The 19,999-nt window shown below is 46.5% G+C and overlaps 2 protein-coding genes across 5 annotated transcripts; one reads left to right on the top strand and one right to left on the bottom strand.

The window, feature by feature from the left end:
* The first annotated feature begins 71 nt into the window (after window positions 1–71).
* GMPR2 (guanosine monophosphate reductase 2) lies at window positions 72–7,755 on the top strand. Of its 2 annotated transcripts, XM_059708807.1 has the most exons (9): window positions 74–506; window positions 621–740; window positions 4,551–4,634; window positions 4,792–4,965; window positions 5,787–5,868; window positions 5,956–6,062; window positions 6,251–6,293; window positions 6,834–6,993; window positions 7,194–7,755. In XM_059708807.1, the coding sequence occupies exons 1-9, from the start codon at window positions 303–305 to the stop codon at window positions 7,381–7,383; spliced, it is 1,164 nt and encodes a 387-aa protein (XP_059564790.1). In that variant the 5' UTR covers window positions 74–302; the 3' UTR covers window positions 7,384–7,755. The 2 variants fall into 2 exon arrangements, with proteins under 2 accessions (XP_059564780.1, XP_059564790.1); XM_059708797.1 differs by having other exon boundaries at window positions 72–506; window positions 5,787–6,062.
* On the bottom strand, window positions 2,270–10,941 carry TINF2 (TERF1 interacting nuclear factor 2). Of its 3 annotated transcripts, none has more exons than XM_059708784.1 (9): window positions 10,424–10,941; window positions 10,170–10,274; window positions 9,989–10,090; window positions 9,808–9,915; window positions 9,626–9,722; window positions 8,990–9,452; window positions 8,833–8,900; window positions 8,635–8,726; window positions 2,270–6,302 (listed from the first exon to the last, which is right to left on the bottom strand). In XM_059708784.1, the coding sequence occupies exons 1-9, from the start codon at window positions 10,613–10,615 to the stop codon at window positions 6,240–6,242; spliced, it is 1,290 nt and encodes a 429-aa protein (XP_059564767.1). In that variant the 5' UTR covers window positions 10,616–10,941; the 3' UTR covers window positions 2,270–6,239. The 3 variants fall into 3 exon arrangements, with proteins under 3 accessions (XP_059564767.1, XP_059564758.1, XP_059564751.1); XM_059708775.1 differs by having other exon boundaries at window positions 2,270–6,326; XM_059708768.1 differs by lacking the exon at window positions 2,270–6,302 and adding an exon at window positions 8,219–8,501 and having other exon boundaries at window positions 10,424–10,940.
* Between the last annotated feature and the right edge of the window lie 9,058 nt (window positions 10,942–19,999).

The raw sequence follows: 19,999 nt of genomic DNA on the forward strand, positions 1-19,999 counted from the left end.
GGCCACGGCCACAGGAAGTGAGTACCCCTATTCCGGAAGCAGGTTGTGGGACCCCTTCCCCATTCCTCTCGCCCCCAAATCACTCTCTTCCCTCATTACTTATTTGCTTGGAGGGAGAAGGAAAAGTAGTGTAAAGAATGTACCTGTTTGGGTCACTCACGATTCCATTCCAATTTTTCTCCCCTGGGATGGAGACCCCGAGGGTAATCGGGACTGTGGGACCGGTCGAAGATGGCAGTCTTCAGGGACCGACCGCGCCCCGACCAGTGCCCCGACTTTGCACGATTTAAGCGAGGAGAGAGATGAGCCCTGCCGCCAGCCCCAACAGGGCCTTAAGGCTTGTTATTGACTCAGCTCCCCCGTCTCGTCTTTCCTTACCCTCCAACCCTCAGATTCGTTGCTACCCCGAAGCCCCCGCCATGCCTCACATAGACAACGACGTCAAACTGGACTTCAAGGACGTCTTGCTGAGGCCCAAACGCAGTACCCTTAAGTCTCGAAGTGAGGTGAGCCCGCTTCCCCTGGTGGACCAGGACTGAGGAAGATTCCTGGCATTTTTCCACATGCAGTACTTGTTTCTTGGTTGAATGGAATGCTCATTTTCCTGTTCATATCTGCAGGTGGATCTCACTAGATCCTTTTCATTTCGCAACTCAAAGCAGATGTACACTGGGATCCCCATCATTGCTGCCAATATGGACACAGTGGGCACCTTTGAAATGGCCAAGGTCCTCTGTAAGGTAGGACTTCTCTTAAGCTGCTTCCTCAGTGATGTCCAGCTGTTTGGACTGAGTGCAGAGTTATTGGTGTTCCCTTCCCCATCCCAGATCAACTCTCTGGCCGTTAACAATCTGGATGCTCTAATTTACTATTTTCTCCAGTAAGTTCAAAGAGCCATGTAAGTTAATGAGATTCAAAGCTAAGTTTTGATCCTATTTTTCTGATATATAGGGTGTCACACTTTTTTTCTGATCAATTGATATGTTTTTATTGATTTTTAGAGAGAGGGAGAAACATCAATGAGAGAAAAACATTGATCAGCTGCCTCCTCCATGCCCTCTGCTGAGGATTGAGCCTGAAACCCCCAGCATTTGCCCTGACCAGAATCGAACCAGTGACCTCTTGGTACATGAGTTGATGCTCAACCACTGAGCCACATCGGCCGGGCCTGGGCGGCAGTTTTATGCACCTTGCCAACTTTAGCCCCAAGTCACCCCCTCCAAATCACATGCATCTCTCCTGTTACATCATTGTTAGGAAACTAAACATTCACTGTTTTAGTCCAGAAACTAAATACATTTTGAGCATTTAAAAATTCCTAACTAGAAGATCCTAGAGAGAAGCTTATTAATTTTATAATATGCCTATTCTTTTTTTTTTAATCTTCTTAATTTTAAGTCCTAGGTTCCTTGGAGTTTCTGGGATGTGCCCAAAATGGAATGTGTTTTTCTTTTATTTTTTAAACTAGGTGCCCGGTGCACGAAATTCGTGCACTGGGTGTGTGGGGGGAGGCAGGGGGGAGTGTCCCTCAGCCCAGCCTGCCCCCTCTCACATACTGGGAGCCCTCAAGCGTTGACCCCCATCACCCTCCAATCGCAGGATCGGCCCCTTGCCCAGGCCTGACGCCTCTGGCCTAGGCGTCCGGCCCGGGCAGCGGGGACCCGCAGTGGCAGCGGGGACCCGCAGTGGCAGCGGGGGGTGCCGCGATCGCACAGGCTCTGCCCCTGCCCCTGCAGGATACCTCTGGCTGAGGCGTCCGGCCCAGGCAGCGGGGACCCACAGCTGCATGGGCCCCGCGATCGTTGGCTCCGCTTTAGGCCCAGGCAAGGGACCCCTAGCTCCTGGGACTGCCAGCTTCGACCGTGCCCAGCTCCCATCGCTGGCTCCACCCCTACTTCCTGCTATCACTGGCCAGGGCGGAAAAGGCACCTGATTCTCCGATCATGGCTGGGGGGCAGGGCAAAGGTGGCCCCAGGGCCGCCTTTGCCCTGCCCCCCAGCTCTTAGCTCCCCCCTGGGTTTCCAATCACTGTCAGTGGCAGGGGGCTTCTTCCTGCTTTCCCTTCCGCCTCCCTGCATTGTGCCTACATATGCAAATTAACCGCCATCTTGTTGGCAGTTAACTGCCAATCTTAGTTGGCAGTTAACTGCCAATCTTAGTTGGCAGTTAACTGCCAATCTTAGTTGGCAGTTAATTTGCATATAGCCCTGATTAGCCAATGAAAAGGGTATCGTCGTACGCCAATTACCATTTTTCTCTTTTATTAGTATAGATATATTTTATTGATTTTTTTACAGAGAGGAAGGGAGAGGGATAGAGAGTTAGAAACATCGGTGGGAGAGAAACATCGATCAGCTGTCTCCTGCACACCTCCTACTGGGGATGTGCTCGCAACCAAGGTATATGCCCTTGGCTGGAATCGAACCTGGGACCTTTCAGTCTGCAGGCTGACACTCTATCCACTGAGCCAAACCGGGTAGGGCTGTTTTTCTTATATTCAGGCTATTGTTCTCTTTCTTTTTCTTTTTGTGTTTTTTTTTTAAATATATTTTATTGATTTTTTACAGAGAGGAAGGGAGAGAGATAGAGAGTTAGAAACATTGATGAGAGAGAAACATCGATCAGCTGCCTCCTGCACATCTCCTACTGGGGATATGCCCGCAACCCAGGTACATGCCCTTGACCGGAATTGAACCTGGGACCTTTCAGTCCGCAGGCCAACGCTCTATCCACTGAGCCAAACCGGTTTCGGCAGTTATTGTTCACTTTCAAAGTAGAAGATGCTACTCTTGTCAGTAATATTACCTGCTTCTATATTTGTAGTTGAGAAGGTAGTTACTTTGGGTACTCTTGAGAACATGCACTCTTCTGGTTAATCCACGTAGCCCTGGTTGATGGGATTCTGTTGCTGCTTGAGGCTCTTAACCTTCAGGACTTCATCTCCCTTTCTTTACTTCTGAGTCTCTGTGGAATGTCTGCTGTCGTTTCTCCGAGGTTGGTAGTTATTGTTTTAGTACTGTATTGCTGTTGCTGTGCACTAACTATTTAGGAATCCTGCTGTTGCCCTGTTGAGTTGAGGAATGGTGAATCTGACTGCAGTATTAATAGACATGCTGTAACACATGGAACTTGTGGGCATTATTTTAATGTTTTGTGTTGAGACTGGCTTTTAAATACTACTGAGTGCTAAAGAAATCAGATTTTAGAGATAGAGTCAAGTCTCACAGTAATAATTAAAAGGTTGGATGCAAGCATGCATCTTTTTTAGATCTTTAGTTTGGTATGTAATTGGATGTGCTTATCATGTGACACTATGCCAGCATATCTCTAAGGTCTGCTGACCTCCTAGAGTGATTTTCCTTTGTCAGCACGTTGATGGCAGAGTGTTGCTGAGAATTCAATACCAGCTAGGTAGTGTTGGTGGTGATCTTTGATTGAGTATAACAGTAACACTTCCTTACTGCTGGCTGATGCATAACTTCCTTGGATTTCTTGCCAGTTGCAAGACTTGTGCTGTCTCAGTTAACTGCTAATTTGTTTGCATGCCTGCACTTTTAAAGCACAAACACCAGCATTCACAGTGGCTTTTGAATGCCTTTCTCAAAGTACTGGGATATTCTGTTTGCAATTTGTTGAGCTAGAAAATACAAGTCCAGTGAGTCATTATGTCCTTGAACTTGGTTGACTGAAATAGATCAAATGAAATAAACTTTTCAGGTTGGTCCATGTCTCAAGAAAATTTGTCCTTTACTCCAGTGGAGATGGAGAAAGGATGGGGTAGCATCTAATTGGCTCCATTAAACTTAAGGCCTTACCTTTTGTGAGCATTTAGTATTATAGATATAGATATATATATGTATTTTAGAGGGAGGGAGAGAGGGAGAGGGAAGGAGAGAGAAGGAGAGAGAAACATCGATGTAAGGGAGACACATCAATTGGTTGATTGGTTGCCTCCTAGGTATGCGCTGACCAGGGGATTGAACCTGCAACCCAGGTATATGCCCCAACTGGGAATTGAACCCCCAACCTTCCTGCACATGAGACGATGCTCTAACCAACTGAGCCACCCAGCCAGGGCAACTTTTGTGAGCATTTTGACTCACTGAATTGCTGTGGGTAAACTGACCAGAGATTAGGCAGACACTGGCTCTGTCTGGCGTCTTCATGGTTCTTGTCTATTCCTTGTCCTCTTGCACCAACAGCTTGTCCTGTCACCTTTTTTTTTTTTTTTTATCCGTCACCTTTTAAGTCAGAAGCACTGTATGTGCTGGCAAGTGAAATCCAAACCAGGTAACTTAGTACTTTGGTGGAAGTGTTTGACAGTACTAGCTATGGTAAGAAGTCCTACTGAGATTTGTAGGGAGACAAATGGTTGAACAAAAATCTCACCTCAACCCTTGAGTTCTTTAAGTTTCTCTTTCCAGACCTCAGTCCTTTTCTCCCTCAGATAGAATAGTATAGAATAGTATAGAATAGTATAAAGGTCTACTTCTAGAAAAAGAAATCCTAATAAAGTTCTCTCCTTTTTGATGGCTCTTTCTTCTCCTCAGTTCTCCCTCTTCACTGCTGTCCACAAACACTACAGCCTGGAGCAGTGGAAAGAGTTTGCCAGCCAGAATCCTGACTGTCTTGAGGTAATACTGGCCCTCCCGTGATCCCTTCTTATCCCATTTTCCCACAGTTTTTTTCTTGGCTTCCTGGGGATCAACTCTTAGACTGCTCATCAGGTTTTTCCAAACATGCCACAGCTGTCTAATGCCTCCCATGCCAATGCCCCTGCTTCTCCCACAGCATCTGGCTGCCAGCTCAGGCACAGGCTCTTCTGACTTTGAGCAGCTAGAACAGATCCTGGAAGGTATTCCTCAGGTGAAATATATATGCCTGGACGTGGCAAATGGCTACTCTGAACACTTCGTTGAATTTGTGAAGGATGTGCGGAAACGCTTCCCTGGCCACACCATCATGGTATGTTTCTATTACCCTGTAGATGGTACGTTCCTCTCCTTCTTTCCCTTTTGTGCCACTCCTTTTTGTTACATCAGTGCATTTCTCCTCTGCTGCATTTTGATTTTCCTCGTCTGCTTAATCATGTCACTCGGTGATTATCCAAGGTGCCATGCTTAAAATGCTTATTGGTCATTGCAATCTCCGACTCTTGATACATTGTCTTTGTAAATCCAGTGTTCCTGATGTTACTCACCAAATCATGATGTGCTTATGCATTGTACATACCTGTGATATATGTCTACCTGCCTACTGAAATGAACATACTACAGTCCTATTAAAGAGATCACATGTATTTTTTTACAAGCTTAGGGGAATGACTACAAGACCTCATTTTCTTCACAGCATTGAGGGAGCTCTCTTTTCTGTTCATCAGAAGCATATACACAAAACAAAAAAACAAAAGAAGCAAATACAGCTATGTAGATGGGTATATAGCCTACATCATGTCTTCCCTTTTCCCCTAAGCCAGAGAGGGTTTATCACTTAACAGCTTAAAGGCAGGACATTTTTGGGTCTCTGGTAAATCAGAATTCATCTTGGTCCAGTTGGATCCCAGCTTTACCCTAATGCAACAGTGACACTGGTGACTAACCCCCTTACCTCACCCGGGGAAGCAGGACCCTTTGAAGTGGCTGATCTAAAAGCTCTCAGAGGGCCCAGCAGAGGGAAGCCAGTACCCTTTGTAATAATGTTGGAAGGACCTGGTCCAGGCCTGCTACATATGAGCACACAACTTCATTTCTGACCCTAAGAATGCTGTTTTGATTGCTCTGTCTTAGGCAGGGAATGTGGTAACAGGAGAGATGGTGGAAGAGCTGATCCTCTCTGGTGCTGACATCATCAAAGTGGGAATTGGACCAGGTAAGCTGGCTTACTGGGGGACATTGGCTCTTTTCAGTGGCACAGAGCTATGGAGCACTTCTCTCTCATCCTTGTCATTCTTCTCAGGCTCTGTGTGTACCACCCGGAAGAAAACTGGAGTCGGGTACCCACAGCTTAGTGCAGTGATGGAGTGTGCAGATGCTGCTCATGGCCTCAAAGGCCACATCATTTCAGTAAGGTCCAAGGGGAGAGCAGGGCATGAGGCTGCCAAACATCTGGGTTTTCTACTGGGTGTAGAAGCTCTGATAGAGGTGGATCAGGACTCCTGGGTTCCAGTCAGCCTTGAGGTGGACTGTTGGGACACTGCTGAGAGGGCTTGGGAAATCCATGCTGTTTCTTCACGTTGCTTCTTACTTTGCAGGACGGAGGCTGCAGCTCTCCTGGGGATGTGGCCAAGGCTTTCGGTAAGGACACTGGGAGGGCACCGTAGGAGGATCCTATAGAAGAGGATGCATCACCTTTGAGGGTCTAGGTCGGATCAGGCTAAGGCTGAGGAAGCCATTCAGGTTCTTTCATAATATGAACTCATGGCCCGGAAGCCTGTGGTGGTGTCATCTGGGCGAGCCAGCTGAAACTCTGATGTGGACTCTCCCAAGTGTGGGCCAGGACCATCTGCACAAGCCCCTGGGCTGTTGGGCAATGTAAATGCCCCTCAGAGTTACAAAATCCAGCTCTGGAAAGTGGGCTGTAGATCTGCATTTTCTACAGCTTCCCAGGTGATCCTTGCTCACACTACAGTTAGAGACCTTTGCTCTTGGAATACTTGAAGTGAGTCTTGTTCAACTGGGAAAAGTAAAGAGAAAGACAGCAAAAGCAGCAAAAAGAGAGAGCAAAGCCAGGCAAGGAATCTCTAGTGGCTTTAGAATTTGGTGTGTGTTGCTTCTGAGGGTGGGTGGGCACGTGAACATCTGGGCCAGATTCATCTCTTTTCCTCTCATTGACAGGGGCAGGGGCTGACTTTGTGATGCTGGGTGGCATGCTGGCTGGGCACAGTGAGTCAGGTGGTGAGCTCGTCGAGAGGGATGGCAAAAAATACAAGCTCTTCTACGGAATGAGTTCTGAAACAGCCATGAAGAAGTATGCTGGGGGCGTTGCTGAGTACAGGTACGTGTAGAGGCCCAGGAGCTGAGAGTTCTTGGAAGGTGTGGCTAAGTAGGGTGGTGGCAGAACTCAGGGCTGCTGAGAGATGGATGGTATAGTTCTTGGGAGAAAAGTGGTGAACCGGGGCTTAATGCAATGGACTGGGGAAGAGTCATTTGGCTTAAGGAATCCAGAAGGAAAAAGAAAATGTTTCCTCCTTTAAGGTCCTCAGAGGGAAAGACGGTGGAGGTGCCCTTCAAAGGGGATGTGGAACATACCATCCGAGACATACTTGGAGGCATCCGTTCCACATGTACGTATGTAGGAGCAGCTAAGCTGAAGGAGCTGAGTCGGAGAACTACCTTCATCCGTGTCACCCAGCAGGTGAATCCAAGCTTCAGTGTTGTGAGCTAGGTCTGAGCAGGTCTGCCCTCCCAAGGCACCAGCATCAAACTGCAGGGCCTCCCACGTGGGCCCCTCACCCATCCCAGCTGCTGTGACTGTTATGTGATCACCTCACTCCTGAGAGTTCCTGCAATAATGTGTCTATCTGCATCCACAAAACGCACTCACTAGGGAGGAAGCAAGGAAGGCAGGCTGAGAAAATGAAGTTGATAATCAAATGGGAATCTGGAGACTCGGCTTCTGAAGATTACTAAAAGAAAAAGATAGTGATTCATACAGTACATAAAGGTTTTAGATATGGCCATGGTCTTAAGAGGTAGGCTTTTAGAATCATGTTTTGCTAATCAGCTTCATTAAATGCAATCTTTGAATATCTAAAAAGCTCCTAAGTGTTTATATTTTTTAAGTGTCTCTATAAAGAGAGATCCTAGTGACTGTAAAGAGATTCTGGGGCTTTCTACACAAGCCTGGCGTCTGGGTGCTGGCTCCAGGAAAGTGGAGGTGGAGATGGCACTGACCCAGTGGAGTCGAGGACAGTAAGTACTTTTTCTATGAAGCATCTCCATTCAAGTGCTAACCCTCTAGATAACCTGGCAGCATGAAAATTTACAGAGTATATATTCTGGCATCAGGACACACAGATATTTTCAGAATAGCAAAAGGAAATTTCTCATCCAGGCTCTCAGCCCTGGTAATCTCTCTGATACACCTGAACAACACTTTCCAAAGGAAGTAAAAGAGCAAAGGGATTCTTTTAGCCTGGAGAGGCCAGTTATGTTTCTAAGGAATGATTTATACTGACCTTATAGAAGCCTTAATTCCCCTCCCTCACAGCAACACAGTGTTTTAACAAACAGAAGGTTTAATGACCAAGCATTACAAAGCAATTTGGGCCATATCGCCAAACAGCCCAAGCCTGAGATTCCACTTTATCCCCACTAAACGGCCTGTGGAGGCGAGGAGGAGGGAGACAGGCAAGATGCAGACGGCATTCTGGTCCTATCAGAAGAGTCTATATGGTCATGGGAAGGGGCAGGGACAGCACTGGGACTAGAAGAAGGGAGATATTCACAGAAGGTGGGGATTAGGGTGTCAAACTTTGTCTTCTCATAGTTTTCCAGAGACAACTGCAGAGAAAGGAGCAGGGAGATCCTGTCACCTGAAACATTCCCTGAGCCCTCCGTATTCAGGGAGCATGGGTTTCTGTCTTGTTCTGCCCCATCTCCTTCTTTCCCCAGCTTTCTGTTCCTCCCTACTCACCATTCCTCCCCTCTGGCCATTCTCTTCCTCATCAGAGTCCAAAACCAAGTCCCCTATGGTAATGACAGGGCTGCACAGAGATGGGGGACACACTGCAAGAGGGAAACCAGAATCAAAGTACTCCTCTAGGTGAACACAGGCCCTCAAGCGTCCGGAGAGAGGAGGCTGTCTGATCCAGTCCTGACTCGGTATACCTACCTGGCTTCCTGGCCCTAGGAGGTGATAATGACAGTCTCAGGGGCTCCATGGGGCAGTCCCAGCAATCCCTGGGGTGGGAACAAGCAAAGAAGAGAGGATGGAGGGAAAGCAGGCAAGGCATGCGCTGGCAGTAGGCAGAAGCAACTGTTCCACTCACTCCTTTTGCTCCGAGGCTGACAAGTCAACTGGGTTCTCCTTCACAGTCCCTCCGCCCAGGGTCTGGGGTGGACTCCTAGACTTTCCAGTGGAGGCTGTTCTCGTGCTGACGTCACCTGCTGGAACTGCCATGTGTGTCCCTTGTTCTCTCCTGTTCTCAGGTTTAGATATGACCTGGGTTGGTGAACCCAGATTCCTAAAGGGGAATAGCATGACTGTGGGGCGCTCCTTATGACCTCCCCTACTGGATGCCCACTGGGACTGGGTTCTTCGCTGGCCTAGAGGGGCCAGATTGAAGTGGTGGCCAGCCAAAGGTTCTGGGTGCTTTCTTGACGCTGCTCCGTGAGGAAGGTGTGGGCCAGGCTTGGCTTTTGGCACAGGCTGATGGAGTGCTGGTCTTGGTTGCTGAGGAGGACTGGGCTCCGTGGGCTCTGACATGTTCACTGAATTAGTAACAGAGCACTCTAGAAAGAAAAGAATGTTCCTTATAAAGAGAAGAGATAGTAACACATAAACTCAGTCTGGTTTCCTGGGTCTTAAGCCAATGTAATCCTTCCAAGGGGCTGGCTGTCTCAAAAGGCCTCAGCCTACATATTCCACCCCCAAATTCCTAATTTTTTCCAGATGGCCCTGGTACCTGGAAGTGGCCACCCCATGTCCACACTATATTGGCTCAAAGCAAAAGAAGAAGTGATAGAAATTCCAGGCTGCATCCAACTCAGCACATCCTGAAGCTGTGGGCAGGGAGAGAGCATGAAGACCACAGACCTTGGTCCAACCACCCCGCCCTCCGCCCTCTGTGTTTAAGCCTAGGAAAACCTGCTGTGTCTGTGGGGTAGGCAGTGCTTTCTCCAGCCGACACAAGTATTCAAAAAACAGCTTTTCCATAGCAGCCAGAAAGGGTTCCCCGTACTCTTGTTCAAGTTCCTGCAGACAGAAAAAAGCAGGTCAGGAGGGGACTAGAAAGCCAAATCATAGCTTCCAAATTCGCTAGTCTCACCTGCAACTTCCAAGCCAAATCCACAGGGGCCTCTGCCAGCAACTTCACCTGCTGGCAGAAGGCTTCCCGTGCCTCCGAGATCTTCCTCAGATCCTGCTCTGTCTGTTGACGGTAAAGCGGGCAGACACATTAGGGGCACGAGGATGCACTGTGGGTGGGGACGGTTCCAGGGGTTACTTACAGCTTTGGGGTCCCGCACTACAGGTCCAGACTCTGGAAAGTGGTGATGCAGGACATTCAGAACCTGGGCCCAAGGCCGGCCCTGGAGGATCAGGTCCACCACCACCTGTGAGTGGGACTGAGCTCAGAATTCCCACTTCGGGGCCAGCTCCCCTTTTGCAACCGCTCCCACCCCCTCAAGCGGTCTGTCCTAGTGTGATCCTTGCATCCCGCCCCTCCCCCTCTTCCAGTTCTCGGTCCCACCGGCCCCAATACCTTGGCCTTCAGGCCCATACACAGGCGCTCGTGGTGGCGGTAGCGAACCAAGCCAGGAGCTGCGGCGCGCAGACACCGCAGGAACTCCAACACTCGTGGGAAATGTTCCACGCGGCGTCGGCGCACGACCAGCCAGTTGGCAGCGGCAGCTACGCGCAGGGCCGCGGCGCCGGCCCCCGGGGGCTCGGCCATGGCCGGCGCGCTCGGCTGGGGGCCGGGCTGAGGTCCTTCCCCAAAGGCCTCTGACTCCGCCCAGGGGCGGGCTTCCGGCGCCCCAGGCGCTCCGCGGTGTCGGGGGCGCCGTGCGCTTCGCCGTCCGACTCAGCGCCCTCCCACAGGCCGCCAGAATTTTGTAGGTTTTCTCCAATTTGGGCGGGAGCCGGGCTGAAGAATCTAGCGGCCCCAATGGTTCCAGGGCGCTCGCTCTGCCTTAAACGGCGCCGTTGTCTCGAACCCGAGGGCTGCCGCGCTTCCGGCCCAGCGACCGGTTTCTCTCGCCCCGGAAAAGGGCGGTAATGGGAAACCAATGGGTCACGGGCGGGGGAGAGGGGAGAAGACGGGGAACGCGACAGCGCGTCATAAAGCTCCGCCCCGGCGGCCGCCGCCGCCCCGCCCTCTCCGATGTCCGGCGGGTGGCGAGGCGCCTTCCCAGCCCCCGCCGTCCCTCTCTGAGGCTTGACTGTCCGGTGTGCGAAGCGGGGCAAGCGCTGTCCTCTCCGTCATCTTCACCCACAGAAATCCCTTCAACCCCAGGCCGCCGCCCGGCGCTGCGAAGCCTCGGGCTGGGACGCCGCTGCCGGTGAGCCCTGAGCTGCTCCTCCGACCCAGCAGGAGAGGGCGCCACCTTCTCAGAGTTCGAAGGACACATCGGATTGTTACCTGGTTTTCTTTGGTTGGTGACAGTAGTAATTCATGTGCTTTTCTGTATTTCTTTTTGTATCATGTAATTTAAAATTTTTTTAAAAAGTAAAATAGTTTCATTTTTCTGTTTTCTGCTGTGCGCTTAGTCCAGGCAGCCCCTCACGGACCGTTTTACTCGTCTGTCCCCAGTGTCTACTTATTTCCACCGCCAAGTACAGAACCTGGCACACAGTGTATATTTTTTTGTTGCTCGAATGAATTACCTGCCCTGACTACCTTACAGGGCTTCAATGAAACTACCCTTTCCTTTTTATTTTTTATTTTTATTTTTATTTTTAAAATATATTTTTTATTGATTTTTTACAGAGAGGAAGGGAGAGAGATAGAGAGTTAGAAACATCGATGAGAGAGAAACATCGATCAGCTGCCTCCTGCACATCCCCTACTGGGGATGTGCCCGCAACCCAGGTACATGCCCTTGACCGGAATCGAACCTGGGACCTTTCAGTCCACAGGCCGACGCTCTATCCACTGAGCCAAACCGGTTTTGGCTACCCTTTCCTTTTAAAAAAAAATATATATATATATATATATATATTTTGTTGATTTTTTGCAGAGAGGAAGGGAGAGGGATAGAGAGTTAGAAACATCGATGAGAGAGAAACATCGATCAGCTGCCTCCTGCACACTCCCTACTGGGGATGTGCCCACAACCAAGGTGCATGCCCTTGACCAGAATGGAACCCGGGAGCATTCCGTCCGCAGGCCGATGCTCTATCCACTGAGCCAAACCGGTCAGGGAGGAAACTACCCTTTCCATGGGCTAACTCTTTCCCTAGAGCAGTGGTTCTCAACCTTGGCTGCACATTAGAATCACCTGGGAATCTTTAAAATCCTGATTTCTGGGCCCCATCCTCTGGAAATTCTGTTTCTTTGTTACTAATGTTGTGGCCCCACCCCATAACAAAGAAACAGAATTTCCAGAGGATGAGGTCCAGAAATCAGGATTTTAAAAAGATTCCCAGGTGATTCTAATGTGCAGCCAAGGTTGAGAACCACTGCCCTAGAGGAATGGCTTCCATATCCCTCCGGTCCCAAGGTCTGAGGTGATTCACATATTCGACTGTCCGTGGGACATTTAGTTGGAGGTCCCCAAAGTACCCAAATTGGATATGTGTAAAATTCTAATAATCTCCTTTTTAATCTTACCTTTATTCTTTCTGTAAAGTTCTTCCTTTACGTAGATCTGAGTTTCTGACCTATATCATTGTCCTTGCTGAGAAATTTTCTTTTAACACATCTTGCAAGTCAAGTCTCCTGGTGACAAAATTTTTGTTTGCCTGAGAAAGTCTTTATTTCTCCACTTTTAAAATATAATTTTGCTGGATACAGAAGTCTAGGCTGGTGAGCTTTTTTCCCTTCAATATGCTAAGCATTTCATTCCACTCTCTTCGTACTTGCCATGCTTTCTGGACCATGCTTTCTGGAGAGAAGTTTGTTGTAATTCTTACCCTTCCTCCTCTGTAGGTAAGGTGTCCCCTCTTCTACCCCCAGGCTTCAAGGTTTCCATTTGGTGTTTTATTTTCTGCAGTTTGAATATGATATGCCTAGGTGTAGATTTTTTATTTTTATCCTGCTTGGTATTTTCTGAGCTTCCTCCATCTGTGTTTGGTGTCTATCATTAATTTTGGGAAATTCTTGGATTATTATTGCTTCAAATATTCTGTTCCTTTTTTCTCCTTCTGGTATTCTCATGTGCATTTTGTAATTGTCCCACACTGCTTAGATATTGTTTTGTCTTTTTCTTTACATTTCTTTGCATTTTCTAAACATTTTGGAAATGTTTATTGACATTTATTCAAGTTTATCGATTCCCCAGCCATGCTCATCTATTGATCAGCCTGTCAAAGACACTCTTCATTTTTGTTACAGTATTATTTATTTCTAATATTTCCTTTTGGTTCTTAGTTTATATCTTTCTGCTTATACTATCCACCTGTTCTTAAATGTTGTCCACTTTCTTCATTAAACCCATTAACATATTAATAGTTTTAAATTCCTGGTCTGATAATTCCAATATCTCTGCCATATCTGAATCTGGTTTTGATAGGAGGAAGGGCATATAAAAGGAAGGGCATGTAATAAGAATAAAACCACTGAGCATGGCTCAGTGGTTGAGCATCTACCTATGAACCGGAAGGTCATGGTTAGATTCCCAGTCAGGGCATACGCCCGGGTTGTGGGTTCAATCCCCAGTGTGGGGCTTGCAGGAGGCAGCTGATCAATGATTCTCTCTCATCATTGAGGGGGGGGGGGGGAAAATAGAGCCAGTTGTTTAATAGTTATTCATCTTACTATAGATAAGAGTTTTCTTACAGACCCTGGGAAACTGGAGGATGAAACAAGGCTATAAAAAGATAAGATGCCTCTATGGGTTCATTACTCAGAAAAGAAATACATTTTGAGAACAGACCAAGGACAGGACTCGCTTTGATTTGGTTGCTGTGCCCAGACCCTGACCCCCTCCGGGAGTTTGCCCCGGGAATGCTGACCATTCTCTGGTTCCAGGAACGGGCTGAGCTGTTTGTAACATCATAGATTAGCCAACTTGTTATCAGACTTTGAGCTCCTGGAGGCCAGACTGCAGACCCCCTCCTTCCCCTCTTACACTTGCAGCTGCACGTAGTTAACTTCTCTTTCACCTGTTTATAATCAGTCAGCGAGCCAGGGGGATGAGAGCACAATTTCCAGGGTGACTGACTGCCCTCCCCATACTGCCAGTATTATTGGAATAAACGCTCATATATGATTCACCCTGTCTCTTCTTAATTTGGTTCAAGTAGTGACAGGCAGCCTCGGACCCGTTGTGTCCAGTATCAGTTCTGACTCTTGATCTGTCTCTTCACAGTGTACGTTTTGTCTTTTAGTATGCCTTGTAATTTTTTGTTGAAAGTCAGATGTACTGGTAAAAGGAACTGAAGTAAATAAGCCTAGTCAGTGTGACATTTTAAGTTTACCTGGTTTGGCAGCCGTGCCGGAGTACGTCAGATGGCCAGGGCCTGGGTGTCCAAGGACTATATACAGAAGCAAGGTTATAGCAATCTCAGTACACTGTGCCCTTCTATAACCCAAATTAGTGAGGTCACTGCTTGGAAAGAAGCCTCTTTTGTCTAAATAGTATAACACATGTTACTGACCAGCTGGTGTGCTAGAGAGAGGCAGGAGAGGCTACTGAGGTTAGAGAGCTCAGGTGCTGCTGCTGTGTGAGGCCGTGGCAGCGGCTGCCAACTGGTCTAGAGGCAGCCCACGGTTGCTCAGATAATAGCTGTAGGTACAGATGCTGCTGCTGCTTTGTGGGAAAGATGATTTGTTAACTAGCTGGTGTGCGGCTACCTATTGTATAGGACTCTATTTTGGAGAACTACTTTGTCTAATGGCTCCTTGTTAGCAGTGGCTACATGGCCACTAGTTTCTACAATAAAGATTCTCTTATATAGGGTGTCCCAAAATTCACGCAAGAAGTAATTTTGATAGAAAACACAGGTTTATAATTAAAAATTGTAAATTTTTTATTGATTCATAAAGTATACAGTATAGGGTTATGTATGGAATAGCACATCGGGTAAATGGCCTCCATGGCTTTGCTGGCACATACACAAAGCCGTGGTCTTCATTGGTCTTCATTGTCCCTGCTCCTGGGCCATAATTGGTACTTGGTAATGCTTATCAAATTGAAAGGATTTAAATCAAAGGGCAACAGATATTAGAATCTGCTTCAATAAACCAAGTAAAATTAGGCTTTTATATTTTGTTGTTGTTGTTAATGCTCATGCAAAATTCAAATCTTGCGTGAATTTTGGGACACCATATACATCCACAACTTCTTATGGCTTCTCCATCTACTTCCCGGCATCCGTGAAGGTCCAGTCCCTGGCAGAGGGGCTCGGACCCAATAGTGGAGGAGTAGAGTAGAATAAAGGAACTGAGTTCCCAACAGTTAGTCTAGAGAGCAGGGTTCAAGGAAGGACATGCTCTCACAATTAGCACTGTGAGCAGGATTTAGGAGTAAGTACTGCAAGAATTAGACCTTTCTCTCACACCTGGCTAGGAGTTAGTCTGTATAATTTACTGTTAGCTGTAGGAATCAAAAGCTAAAATTTCCTCTGGTGTTATTGTTCCCCTTGTTGTTTTGGGTTTCTCTAGCAATGTCTTAAATAAGGTCTGAAATGTGCAGGTCTTTCCATAGTATTCTTGTTATTATCCAGGTAGATCATCATAATAGTAACTGTCAGGAAAGAGTGAAAGGTGGCCTGAGGATTAGAAGGAATAAGAGATCAAGATGGAGACTGGCCGGTGTGGTTCAGTGGATGAATGTTGACCTATGAAACAGGAAGTCATGGTTCAATTCTTGGTCAGGGTACATGTTAGGGTTTTGGGATGGGTCCCCATTAGGGGGCATGCAGGAGGCGGCCTATCAATGATTCTCATCATTGATGTTTTTGTCTTTCTCTCCCTCTCCATTCCTCTCTCTGACATCAATAAAAACAAATTAAAAAAAAAAATCAAGATGGAGAGGTAAGGAACAAAGGGATTGTCATGGCAATATGATTTTGACTATTACATGTTGGAGCTGTGGTCACATTAAGGAATTTTGTGGTATTTATTTTTATTTTTTTTTTAAAAGAGGATATTTAACATGGAGAGGATTCAATATTTTTACTCTGGAAATTTGTTTTTGGTTCTATTGACCCCATCTGGCAAAAGACTTTTTCTGACATTGAGTTGATGGAAGAAATAAACTTATCTGTTCCTTACATCATTACGACCTAAAGATATTTCCAAAATACAGGGACAGGCTGGCTCACACTACCACAAAAAGCTTTTACTAAAATGGCAGTGATACTTAATACTTGTTAAGGTAGCTCCTGTGGACCTGTGTCTTGTACAGCATCATAGTCCTCAACAAAGAATCTACAGCAGTGTACTCTGAACATCATCAGCTAGGTTGGGGCCCTCTGAATATGCAGCACTGGGGACAGGCTCCTCTGTGCTGAAACAGGGCAGTGGCTGACTGAATGGGATGTAATCTGTGCAATTAAAATTGAGGTACTGTGAGTGAGAGGAAATCTATTGCCAAACCTCTCAGATATTGCTCCCATCAGAGAAAAAGGTATTCCTTTGGAACCACATATCCTTACATTTCTTATAAGAAATTCAGCTCGGAGAGAAACCAAGATGGCAGCATAGGTTAACGCCGGAGATTACTGCATCGAACAACCACTTCAAAAAACAACTAAAAGACGGAACGGACATCATCCAGAACCACAGGAAGGCTGGCTGAGTGGAAATTCTACAACTAGGAGGAAAGAGAATATCATACCCAGACTCAGAGGAGGCGCAGTGCTGAAGTGAAATATTAAGGTGCGGAGTGCACGCGGAGCGGGCTGGAGGCAGAGGGCGCGGTTGTTGTTTTCAATCGGGAGGGAGTTTCAGACTCTGAGCTCCAGATCCGGGCGAGTCTCTAGGGACCCAGACTCAAACAGGAGAAGCGGGACTGTCTGGCTTCAGTCGGAACTCGAAGGCAGCTTTCTCTCCGAGGTTTGCAGCCATTGCTGGGATTCTGTGAGGCAGAGCCCCTAGGGACGGAACTGAGAGCAGCCATAACTGTAGATCCCAGGGGACCCGCCCTGCCCAAGCCCTGCCTAGAGCCATTTGCCGGATAGCTTCAGGCAAACGCTAGATTAGCACTGCCCTAGAGATCCAGCACAGAAGCTCTCCCACTGCAGACACAGTGGACTCTCAAAGCCAGTTAGCCTGGAGGTCAAATCACCCCCTGTATTGCCGACAACAATCAAGGCTTAACTACAACAAGACTGCACACAAAGACCACTAGGGGGTGCACCAAGAAAGCATAAAAAATGCGGAGACAAAGAAACAGGACAAAACTGTCAATGGAGGATATTGAGTTCAGAACCACACTTTTAAGGTCTCTTAAGAACTGTCTAGAAGCCGCCGATAAATGTAGTGAGATCCTCAAGAAATCTAATGAGACCCTTGATGTTATGATAAAGAACCAACTAGAAATTAAGCATACACGGACTGAAATAACGAATACTATACAGACTCCCAACAGCAGACCAGAGGAGCGCAAGAATCAAGGCAAAGATTTGAAATATGAAGAAGCAAAAAACACCCAACCAGAAAAGCAAAATGAAAAAAGAATCCGAAAATACGAAGATAGTGTAAGGAGCCTCTGGGACAGCTTCAAGCGTACCAACATCAGAATTATAGGGGTGCCAGAAGATGAGAGAGACCAAGATATTGAAAACCTATTTGAAGAAATAATGACAGAAAACTTCCCCCACCTGGTGAAAGAAATAGACTTACGGGTCCAGGAAGCGCAGAGGACCCCAAACAAAAGGAACCCAAAGAGGACCACACCAAGACACATCATAATTAAAATGCCAAGAGCAAAAGACAAAGAGAGAATCTTAAAAGCAGCAAGAGAAAGAAACTCAGTTACCTACAAGGGAGTACCCATACAACTGTCAGCTGATTTCTCAACAGAAACTTTGCTGGCCAGAAGGGTGTGGCAAGAATTATCCAAAGTGATGAATGCCAAGAACCTACAACCAAGATTACTTTATCCAGCAAAGCTATCATTCAGAACTGAAGGTCAGATAAAGAGCTTTACAGATAAGGAAAAGCTAAAGGAGTTCATCACCACCAAAACAGTATTATATGAAATGCTGAAAGGTATCCTTTAAGAAGAGGAAGAAGGAAAAGGTAAAGATACAAATTATGAACAACAAACATGCATCTATCAACAAGTGAATCTAAGAATCAAGTGAATAAATAATCTGGTGATCATAATAGAAACAGGAACATAGAAAGGGAATGGACTGACTATTCTTGGGGGGGGAAGGGGTGTGGGAGATGCGGGAAGAGGCTGGACAAAAATCGTGCACCTATGGATGAGGACAGTGGGTGGGGAGTGAGGGCGGAGGGTGGGGCGGGAACTGGGAGGAGGGAGTTATGGGGGGAAAAAAGAGGAACAAATGTAATAATCTGAACAATAAAGATTTAATTTAAAAATAAATTCAGCTCAATTATAATATGGGACCATTGTCATATATATGATCCTTCATTGACCAAAATGTCACCATGTGGCATGATTGTTGTCTTGTTTACTCCTCTAGACTCCGTTGTACCGCAGGGTCTTTGCACAGGCTGTTCCTTTTGCCTGGAGTGATCTCCCTTCCCTCTGCCTATCCTTCAGGGTTACCTATTCAGGTAAAGCTTTCCTAACCATCACCAGGAGGCTAGGTCGCACGCCTTTACTGTGAACTTCAGAGCTATCTACTCTCTTTGTCTCATGCATTTATTCATTTAATCTGTTTTTTTCTCAGACTCTTAAGTTCCATAGGGCAGGAACTAGGTTTGTCCTGTGTTCTAGTACTTAGCCCATTCCTTGGTACATGTTATTAAATATTTGTTAAATGGATGAAGGAATGGATTCATTAGCTATCACCATGCCTGGACCCTACCAATCAGTCTCTGAAAAAATTCTGTGGACAAAATCTCTTCCTAGAGTGCACCTTAGAACAGTGGAAGCTAGTCATTATTTTAAAAAATTAACTTTGTTTAAAATGAAGTGCAACCACTATAGTCTGATCCATAAATTTGAGAAACATTTATGTCACATTTTGTAAAAAAATTTTTTATGTTTGTGATTAGTTTCACCTTACTTGCTTATTATCAGGAAGATTTTGGTGTGTTTTTTTGTTGTTGTTATTAATCCTCATCTGAGGATATTTTTTCTGTTGATTTTTTTTTTTTTTTTAGAGAATGGGAGGGAAGGGGAGAGACAGAGACAGAGAAACATCAATGTGAGAGACGCATCGTTTGGTTGCCTCCCGCACACATGACCTGGGCCAGGGATTGAGCCTGCCACTGAGGTACCTGCCCTTGACCAAATTGAACCCATGACCCTTCAGTACTCAGGTGAAACTCTAACCACTGAGCAAAAACAGCTAGGGCCCTTTTGGTGTTTTTTCCTCTCCCAGAATTTCCCAAGAAATCTGACCAAAGGGGCAGGCCTTGTAGCTTCTGTGCTTGTTAGGGGTGAGCTCTTCTGTTCACAGAGTCTGCCATACTTTTTCCCCTCACTCAGTGTCCCCGTAGAAAACCAGCTGCAGGGGTTGGTACTTGAGCTCTCAAGATTCCACACCTATTTTATTTTTTGTGCCTGTGTTCCTTCTTCCCTTTAGCATTTCTTGCATTGCTGGCTTGATGGTGATAAACTCCCTTTATGTGTGTGTGTGAAGCTCCTTATTTCCCCTTCAATTTTGAATGATAGCCTTGCCTGATAAAGTTCTTGGATTCAGTCCCTTGCTTTGCATCACTTTGTAAACTTCCTTCCATTCCTTTCTGACCTGACGTGTTTCTGTTGAGAAATCATTTGATAATCTCATGCAGTGATGGCGAACCTTTTGAAAAACCCTAACTTAACTCTGGTGCTGTGTCACATATAGAAACTTTTTGATATTTGCAACCATAGTAAAACAAAGACTTATGTTTTTGATATTTATTTTATATATTTAAATGCCATTTAATAAAAATCAACCAAAAAAATGAGTTCGCGTGTCACCTCTGACACCCATGTCATAGGTTCGCCATCACTGATCTAATGGGAGATGCCTTGTATGTAACTTT

Source organism: Myotis daubentonii, chromosome 1 (assembly GCF_963259705.1).
Source record: "Myotis daubentonii chromosome 1, mMyoDau2.1, whole genome shotgun sequence".
NCBI lineage: Eukaryota > Metazoa > Chordata > Mammalia > Chiroptera > Vespertilionidae > Myotis > Myotis daubentonii.

Coding starts and splice junctions, on each gene's coding strand:
- GMPR2 (XM_059708797.1), top strand. CDS start 303: ATGAGCCCTGCCGCCAGCCCCAACAGGGCCTTAAGGCTTGTTATTGAC. Junction 4,635..4,791: donor AGAATCCTGACTGTCTTGAG/GTAATACTGGCC, acceptor CTTCTCCCACAG/CATCTGGCTGCCAGCTCAGG. Junction 4,966..5,786: donor TCCCTGGCCACACCATCATG/GTATGTTTCTAT, acceptor GCTCTGTCTTAG/GCAGGGAATGTGGTAACAGG.
- TINF2 (XM_059708768.1), bottom strand. CDS start 10,615: ATGGCCGAGCCCCCGGGGGCCGGCGCCGCGGCCCTGCGCGTAGCTGCC. Junction 9,916..9,988: donor ATTTGGCTTGGAAGTTGCAG/GTGAGACTAGCG, acceptor TTCTGTCTGCAG/GAACTTGAACAAGAGTACGG. Junction 8,727..8,832: donor TCCTAGGGCCAGGAAGCCAG/GTAGGTATACCG, acceptor TCCCTCTTGCAG/TGTGTCCCCCATCTCTGTGC.